At 36.2% G+C, this 9,783-nt stretch overlaps 1 protein-coding gene and 1 long non-coding RNA gene across 2 annotated transcripts; both read right to left on the bottom strand.

Annotated features, from left to right (window-relative positions):
* Window positions 1-2,801: 2,801 nt before the first annotated feature.
* LOC116135201 lies at window positions 2,802-4,356 on the bottom strand. The gene is made up of 5 exons (XR_004128857.1): window positions 3,535-4,356; window positions 3,357-3,434; window positions 3,206-3,264; window positions 2,953-3,129; window positions 2,802-2,871 (listed from the first exon to the last, which is right to left on the bottom strand). It is a non-coding gene; the product is annotated as an uncharacterized LOC116135201 (long non-coding RNA).
* Window positions 4,357-8,289: 3,933 nt separating this feature from the next.
* On the bottom strand, window positions 8,290-9,553 carry LOC116135193 (F-box protein At1g61340-like). The gene is made up of 3 exons (XM_031420897.1): window positions 9,114-9,553; window positions 8,937-9,011; window positions 8,290-8,843 (listed from the first exon to the last, which is right to left on the bottom strand). Exons 1-3 carry the CDS (start codon window positions 9,369-9,371, stop codon window positions 8,610-8,612), a joined length of 567 nt encoding a protein of 188 aa, XP_031276757.1. The 5' UTR covers window positions 9,372-9,553; the 3' UTR covers window positions 8,290-8,609.
* Between the last annotated feature and the right edge of the window lie 230 nt (window positions 9,554-9,783).

The following is a 9,783-nucleotide window of genomic DNA, read 5'->3' on the forward strand; positions in this document are numbered from 1 at the left end:
CACAATAAAATTATGGTTTACTTGATCCTTTAGATTTGTTGGGTGTTTAATAGATCTCAAAAATTAGTTGAAGTACGCATAAACTAGCTCAAACACCCCAATTACAAAGAAGAAAAAAATCTAATCGCACCATTTCCAAAAATGCAAACGACATCCCTGGTTGCCTAAGCAAAATTAAAAGGGAGCCTAACATATTTGCAAATTGGAGCAACAAGCGTGGATGGATGTCTTACCAGGCACATGATCTGCATAAAGATAAGTAGCTATCCACAAAAAAAAGGCCATTTTGTGGAAAGAAATGCAAAGTATTGTCTTTTTAGCTTCTTTAAACTTGCTCAGAGTTAGGTTGGTCTGATATTGAAAGGAAGGAAACGAAACCTTTCTTTCTTTCTTTCTTTATCTCTCCCATAATAATAATAATAAAATAGATTTATGGGTATGCCAATAAGAATATATAGCTTCATTTCCAAGAAAATAATAAATCATGCAGAGTTATGATTCGAGGAAATGAAAGAACAATCATCTTTAACCATATGGTCCTCTACTCCTTGTAAGCTTTAATGTACGATATGGGTTAGAATACTTATTATATCTTACCAAAGTGAGAGCATTTTATTCGGTTGCACTTGCACAAGAAAAGAGAGCTCCAGAACATACTATTTACTTGAAAGAGTAAACAGTCGGTACAAAAATACTATAAATGAAATCTTTAATCATTAGGTTAACAATTGGTATTGAAGCGTTTTTCATTCAGTAAGCTCAACATTAGCTGTTTGATTGACTTATTTCTGGTGTTCCAATGGTATTTACGACTGTAATGCAATCAAGAATAAGATGAAAAGACTAGTGAGGTGTTTGTCGGCGGTAAACCATGCTTTAAAGATGGAGTGGACGGTGGTTGTGGCAGACAACGAATCTGGGTCGTCTGTTGGATTTTGTACCTAAAAGTCCATAACGTAGGATATTTCTTGCAACAGAAAAGAAAAGAAAAGTGTAATGTAAGGGAAGGATGGTGGTGGTGGGGATCAAACCCATGAATCGGTGGTGAAGAAATTGAGACTTTCAGAGGCTTATCACATGGTTTTGTTGGTGCTTGGGTGTAAAACAAATGGGCCCTAAAACTAACCTTTACTTCTAGCCCTAACACTACATAAATTGGGGATCACTCTTAAATGCTAATTAGTCCATTAAACACTACCAGAAAGTTCACTTAACTTCGTGAGACCTGACCTAGTTAATACACGGACAAAAACCATTTCACAAATCACAGTGATCCAAATGCAAAAATCAACACAGTAAGTGACCGGACGATTAATTTGAAGAACAAGGAAACGACAAGGAGCTCTGTTACAAGCCCTATTTTTCTCATTCCCCTGTCCAAGTATTAAGTTAGAATGTTCTCTATATAAAAAATAAAAAAAAAAAACAGGAGAAAGAAGCTGTGTTAATTCTTTTCTAAAAGAGGAAAATATTCTTTTTTCTGTTTCCAGTAGTATGGTCATCTGAGTGATAATTAACCTAAAAATAATGTACCTTTGGTTCCAGATGTCAAAGCAGTTTACAAACCCTTCTGTCCCTATATTTTTCACCCCTCATGGAAGGTATCTGAACTTTGCTAATGGAACTTCAGAGAAACAATCATTGAATCTATACATCAGTCAATGGTTCCTTGGATAATGAGGGGCATTTCTTACAGAATGCTGTATATCACCAGAAAAATTTCCATAAGTAGGTTTCATTGGTGGTGGTTGATAAGGTGAACCTGAAATGCCAAAGCAACAAATAAACTAGTCAGAAGACAAGATATCACCAGAAACCTTACAGGAAAATGACGATATACAAAGACAATCAGTAGATTTTAAGAACGAGTGAACAGATGATATCTGCCTGCCTCATAACTTGTGTAAATATGACATAATATTTGGTAAACTGTTTTCCACTTGGCAGTTCAACACAACCATGTTAAAACTAAAACATTAGCCAGCATCTTCTGAGCTACAACTGGGCATATAAATAGATTTTTAAATTTAACATGACAAATCATAATCTATATTTTCCATAAAAAGGCCAACCAGAAGATACAGGCATGATATTGTAACACTTAGTAAGTCAAACCAACTTCATTTTTCCAAACTAATCAGTTGCGCATGACAAAATGCATACAGAAAACAATGAATATGAACACCCACCATTAGTGGAAGGGTAACAAGTAGGCAAAAATATGGGTGCTCTTGGAGCCTGCAGATCAACTTGGGGGCCTCCAGTTGGAGTAAATTGTCTACCAAAGGTGCAGCGAGAGAATGAGGAAGTCGCCATGCTTCCCATTGGAGAGGGTTCAACCATGTTAGTCCTATGAGGATCAATCCAAGAACTGGGTTTGCTGTAGGGATCAACAATTGCATAGCTTTGGTAAGAATCAATTCTACCCCGAGGTGAGGCACCATAATTCTCAGAGTAATGGGATTGGGTTCTGTCTCTAGAACAGAGCTTCTTTCATTACTTAAATAATTTCCATAACGAGTTGGTGCTCTAGGCATTGGATGATTTTGATAACCTTGATAAGCCTCTGAATAAGACCCAACTCCCTGATAAACTGAGTTTACCTGCAGCATTTCACATATCAGCTAGAAATTATGGACTTAATGCTTCTGTAAAAGGTCGAGTAAAAAATCTATGCAAATGCCAAAGACAAGAACTATAAAAGAGCTGACAGCAATCCAGCTTCTTTTGAAAAGCAACATTGAACCATAGATGATGATAAAAAAATAAATAAAAAATAAAAAGCTGACAAAAGGGTTGGTTGGGCATTTGGTAGCCATAGTTTAATTGGGGGGGGAGGAGGATAAGAGCTCTGCCAGTCTTCACTACCAACTAAATCAAGAGGAAACATCATTAGTTACATGAATACAGGGGCATTTCCTGATTTTAATCATAAAGGTCTGGATGTAAAACCTGACAAATTTGAGTGATTTGTCAGTGAGGGCCTAGGAAGGGCCTGAAATGAACTTTTGTGAGAACGAGGAGACTGACTGGTCTGTAAGTTTGGACTGGATACTGAGCATTGAGCATGCTTCATCTGATCCGAATGTCTCTATAGGCCTCTCCTGTGTCAAGCTCAACGAATACAACCTTGTAAAGAAACCAAAGCATTAAACATTGTGACCAAGATGGTCCACAATGTATGTATGAGTTCTTAATTTATTACCTGATCAAAAAGCTCATCTGAAGCAGGCATATCTTTGCTCAAAGGCAATACATAATTCGCTGCCAAAAACATAACAAAGGTCATAATAAAACCACAAATTACAAGTATGAAAACACTAAACTATCATATTGTTTACTGCTTCAGCTGGTACCTCCTTTCCCATTTCTTTAAATCTTTTATCAGAGCAAACCTTCAACTCTTCTGGTTCCAGAAACACCACAACAGCAGTCTGAATTGGGGGAAAATGAATCCATTAAGAAATTGGATGAACTTCTAAAACTTTTGCATATGAATTTCTCATAGACAAAGGCAATACCCTGAGTAATTACCTTGTGAAAATCCGCAAATGATCTCAATTTGCGTTTGCGAGCACTTTTGAAAACATTTGTTTGATCAATAATATAATTGTGATGTCTCCCGGAAGCCTGGTTAATAGGGTGTCAAACATCACATTTGCTTGAGCCATCAAACGCTCAAATCATTCACCATAGTTGTTTTTTACGGAGTACCCAGTAACCTGAAACAATCTTGCTTCTGTAAAGAAGATTACACATAGCAAAGAGAACTATTTGTCTATCTACCCTACTAGTACTAGTACAAAGAATAAGCCAAAACCTTCATCTGATCAAGGATCAGATTTGTTCCAAGCATAACATAACACTTCTCAGTTCTCAGGTGGTCCTTCACCCATTTCTCAGCCCAAGTAGTTTTTCCTGAAGCTGATAAACCCACCATCATCATCATTTCGCAGTCCTTTTTACAACAAGTAGGCCCCAATATCGTGCTGCAGTTGTCAAGAGAGGAAGCCCGAGGTTTATAGCCATCTATAGGAACAAGTTTCTCTTCAATACATAACTGCATTAGGACAACAAAATGTTTCAATAAAATATGAGGAAATACTGCTAATTGCCAGTGCAGCTCTCTCTTTGGGGAAACTCCAAGACCCTTCAGACCAGCATCAAATTGCTTTGCAATGCCTAACCATTTTCCATTCTTAGCAAATCATATGGTACCCAATGGTTTACTTTCAAGATCTATAGCACATATTATGATATCTCCAAAGCCGAACTTCCACCAAAATTCGAATATTTCCCAGCACTAGAAAGTTTTCCCGTGCCCCCAAACCCAAAGGCGTGTTCGGTTTCTCCAAGATTTCTGTGTCTTAGTAGAGGGGAGCTTTATGGTTCTGCCGTTTGTACAACGACAAGAAATTTAATAATAAAATTGGCAGCAAAACAGCAGCAGCAAACCAGTGAAAGAACAGTAACAAAACAGCAGAAGAACAGCAGGAAAATAGCAAGAGAACCGCAGGAAAAACAGCAGAGAGACAGCAGCAAAACAGCAACAATACAGCAGTGAAACACCAACGAACACAGCAGCGAAATAGCAGCAAGACAGCAGCGTCAAAGCGTGCAAAAGCACTGTCCTTAAGATCAGAATTCCGTCCCTACTGGAAGAATCTTCGTGGTGCAAAAAAGCTCAACAGCAGATTGACCTCCAGGAGACAATAATGAATCTCCTTTTAGACTGCACACTCTAATAGAGATTTAGAACAATAATAGGAAAGTAACCGAGTAGTGATGATATGATACCAACAATGAGAACTAAAAAGTGTTTTGACACAATATGAAAATGGGAGCAAAAGCAATTGGAGTATCTCACAAATGAAAAGGAATCGGTCCTTTTATACACAAAATATTTGGATGTTACTCTCCCAATTATTAATATAGTAACAGCCAAATTACTCCAATTTATTAATATTATATCAGCTGAAATCACAATAGCCACCCATAAAACTGCCCCTCCCCTATTAAAACTCAAAAAACTGTCATTATACTAATTGCATAACAGCCATTTTTAAATTAAAAATTGAAACTGTTATTGCTTTAATTGCATAACAGTCCAAAAAGCAATCTAACACTTGGTATTTTGAAATACCATAATGGCAGCTATTCTCACAGTTGCTGTATCAGGGTATTGGAGTTGTCGACTACTTCAGCATTAATGGGTAACGCAGACACATTCGGGGGTCCCGCTGCCCGGTCAGCGGGTGGGTGCCCCTCTCCCCGGTGAGCGGGCGGGGGTCACGGGGGCAGCGCCCCGAGCCCGTAGGCGGTTTTGGGCTTTTCCATGTATAACCGCTGTAGGATTTCTTTTAAGTTACTAATTCTTATTGGGTTGGGCTTAGGAATAGGAATCCTTGTAAAACTAGGTTTTGTCTTTTAAACCTAGTATATAAATATACTTTTCTCTTGTTATGTGTGTGATAGCAAATTATAGGGCAATTCATTCATTGTAAACGAGAGAGGTGAGGCATATTACAATAATATTAACTCAACTGGACGTAGACCACATTGGGTGAACCAAGGTAAATCGCGTGTGTTATTTTCTTTGTTTACTGTTTGATATGTTTTACTGTTATATTTTGTTCCTGTTGTTGCCTCTATTTCGTTCACAGGGGAGTGTCTAACTGGCTGAGTTGAAATGATCTTACAACCAAGACGATCTTCCCTCCCGTTATTCCAACATTGGCACGAGCACCAGACCAACAATAAGCCAGACCCTCTTGATGAAGGGCAGAACCTTTAAGACCATTGTCTTCAATAACAAAATCTAGTGAAACGGTAATAATGAGCGTTGGTGATTTCAACACTTTAACAGAACACTGGACTCAATGGTAAGTACTCAAACGACATAAGCATCAAAACTTGTACACGTCAACTATCTAACATATCCAGAAATTAACAAATGAATTCTCCTAATTGAACAATTCTTAAAACTTAATATTTTACAATTAATAATGAGATTATAGGCGAAGAACTGAAGAAAATGATAAATACCTAAGTCGCAATCATCAGAATTGAGCACCACGCTCTGCTTTTGAAAATTTGGTCCCAAGACCTCCGGCGCCGTCTGATCAACCTTCGACTTCTTACCCTCTCATTTAGGTTCATCTTCTTTTGCGAGCTCGCGTTTTGTAAACGCCATTTTGTTTGTAATGAGAAATTTAATTTCGCGCAGAGAAATGGAGCGCGAAATGGAGTAGCTTTTAGAGCACTGAGTGAATGTCGAGCGTTTAACATGGAGAAACAAAAAAAATAAAAAATAAAAATTGAATAATCATCTATTAAATTTAAAGCGACTTGAGATTTGGGCTTGGATGGGTTGAATTGGACTGGACTGGCCAATTTCTATAATGAGCTAACATATAGTTTGTCAGCAAAATTCAGCCCAGCCCTACCAGTTTTATGTAATACCTATAATCCACTGTAGTAAAGGATTTTGATTTTCTCTTAATTTAAATTTGATTTATTTTCAAATTAGATGATGACATGTGAATTTCGATCATTATCAAAATTTAAATATTGAAAATTATTTGGTTTTAATTTAGATAAAGGTTCTGATAAACATAGAATAAAATAAATTAGATTTACTTAATATTTTTGTTTATTAATATTTAAAGATAAAGTAGGATGGTTTTACTAAAATTTCAATCCTCGGGAGTTTTAATTTAATTTAAATTTATTTACAAAATATTATAAGAGAGGGTAATTTGTAATTTAGCACAAATTACAGTTAAGACCATGGAATCAACTATTGCCATATATTTGTTTTTATTCTTTAAACAAACAATAATAATAATAAGTTTGATAGAGACTAATAATAATAATAATAATGTTACAATCAAACATTTAAATGAAGAGAAGTACAAATCAATAAATTACAATGTTGTCCATCTTTGCTTTCTTCATACAAACACAACCAAACAAAGAAAATCACAAAACCAAAGTTAAAACAGTCTCTCTTTTCTTGAATTAACTTTGATAAATACAGATAATGCCTATATTATTTGTTTTTATTTTCTTTCTCTCCAATCAAGCAAAAGGACAAAAACACCCAGGTTCTTATGCAACCAATAAAAACGATATGGTAATATATCATTTTCATGTCGCACTCACACATGGGATTCAGTTTACAAGACTATTTACAAGACATTCATCATCTCCAACCAACAAGTAATGTCAGGAACAAACACCAGTTTCTGCATATGACAGCTTTATGATCCCAGATTACCAGTGCTCAATCTCTGTTTTCTTTTGGTTTAGATATTTGCTTTCATATACTATTAGATTATATGTTTCATTGTAAGAACTTTGCTTTGTACATAAATATCATCCTCATTAATCAAGCTACACAATCTGACCTCTTGCTACTAGGATTGTTAAGCTAAAACGCCCTCTTGCTCCTAGGATTGTTAAGCTAAAATGCAAATTCATCCATTACTATATGTGTTAAAGCAATAGGGATAAACAGGGGTCCGACATAATTTATCTTTCCAACAGCCCCGGCGCCTCAAAATGAAATCTGGCTTAAGAACACCAGTCACTGTTAGGTGGGGAAAGGAAATCTTGATGACTTGTAAAGGATGAAGACTTGATAATTCTGTTTTAAGTATCCAAAAAATCAGCATTGTACTTAACTGCCCACCTTCCGAATTCTAGTTCCACATTTATCAATCAACACAGTCCCCACTTTGAGATTCATTATAATTTAAGTATAACTAGATACCCATTATAAATGATAACTTCAAGACAGATATGATTGGAATACATTTGGAAATCCATTAAAGCTTTTCAAATATACATCAAACAAAACACTTTCAATTCCTACAACTGAAATGGGTTTTCCTTGAACTCAGCCAGACTACAGCTGGTGTCACAACCTTTTCCATGGTAACTGAAAGCCTGCCAAAATTGCAAGCAAAGGTCCAACCAATTAATAGCTGTTCTTAAGTGGATATCACATAGATACTCTTTCCTTAAAGAAACTCACTCTCTTCATTCCCCTCCATCATGGCCCTAAATTTTCTCATCCCTCTCAATTTTCCCACCAGTCAATGCTACAATTATGCACAATTGCTTTAGAAAAAAGCCAACTTGACTAGCTGCTCATTAATGCTAATTAACAAGCTGTAAATCTTTCCTTCAAGTGCAAACAAGAAAAAACGCGTTCCCCTAAAAGCATTTCTACAAACATTCCAACACATAATCCATCCAAATAACATGGAAATAAACAAAAAAGAGTTATCAAATCAATCCGTGGAAACATTCTTCATTTCATTTATCACAAAGGGCATTCGGTACAATCAACAGAACACTCCCCAAATTACAACTTTATGAGACCAGAAGGGCCTAGACTGCCCTCCATACAAAAATCTCTAATGTACACAAAAAGATACAGAACAAGCCAAACCCAAATCTTCAATCAAAGCTTTGAAGAAAACTGGCCCGTAAAGATTTCTACTCATGTACAACAGATACCATCCCCGTATCACTTTTCTAATCTATTCACTTGAATCTACAACAACAAATGTAATCAATCAATCTATTTACAAAAAATATTTCTATTCTTCTTCCACGAAAAGACCTTTCTTGGGTGAAGCAAACAGTGCCACTGAAACATCAGCAAGCTTCCTCCCACTAATTCGCGACCTGCAAACCCGCTGTTGTTTTGGGGCATTTGGTGCGTCAATATCATCTTCCAATTCTATTGGTTCCTCAAAATCAATTGAGGATCGAAACACTCTTGTCTTTGTTGGTGTGCTATATGCGAAATGAGATTGCTTTGCAACCAAAGTCTGTTTTTCAGAACCAAAAAGAATCAAAATCAGAATCACTCACACATCAAAACCCAAAATAAATGAACAAAACATTTATATAATGACACTTACAGCTTCTCTTATGGCTTTAGATACATGAAAAAGCTGCTTCAAATCTTCATGGTTGACGCCGCAAATAATCCTAATCTGAAAAATCAAAACCAAAAACTCTGATTAATAATCATAAAAAATCATAAGACTATAGCTTTACTTTCATATTAAACTTAAAGCTTGTTCCTCTCTACTCACCAGGATATCTTGAGGCAAGGCTTCAAACAAAGATCTCTCATCATACTCCAAATCAATCGTTCTCAGGCTACATTGCCTCTTCAATGGGTTCTTGATTTCCGATTCAGGAGACAATAAACTTTCAGCAACATTCGTTATCAAAACCCTCTTCCTCCCCAAACCGCGCGTGGATTTCACAAACCCTAACCCTAAACCCACTTCACCACCATTCACACCTCGCTTTGTCTTCAATGAACTGCACTTTCTTCCCAACGCCATTTTCTTCCTTCTCCAACACAAAACACTCTGTCTACTTGAAACTAAAAACCCAAATGATTCTTGAAATGAAATTACTAAAAATAAAAGATGAACAAATCTTTTAAATGGATTACGAAACCTATGTTTCAGGTAACTGTTTTTCTTCTCGTTCGTGGTTAAAATGGAAACAAGAACCGGCTTGCAACTATAGGCTTCTTAATGTCCAGCAATCTCTTTTATACCAAGAAAAAGATTACATTTTTTTTTTTAACTTTTTTTAAAAAGCAGTAAAAAAGTAAAAATAAATATCTACGTGTTATGCGCCAGAAATTACTGGAAATTTCCTGAAAAATATCGTTCAATCACGAACACGGTATATTTTTAAGTGTTTATCTATTGGCGGTTAAATTTAGTGGGGGAAAAAACTAGCCGT

The sequence above is a fragment of the Pistacia vera genome, unplaced genomic scaffold (genome assembly GCF_008641045.1).
Source record: "Pistacia vera cultivar Batoury unplaced genomic scaffold, PisVer_v2 Contig296, whole genome shotgun sequence".
Classification (NCBI taxonomy): Eukaryota; Viridiplantae; Streptophyta; class Magnoliopsida; order Sapindales; family Anacardiaceae; genus Pistacia; species Pistacia vera.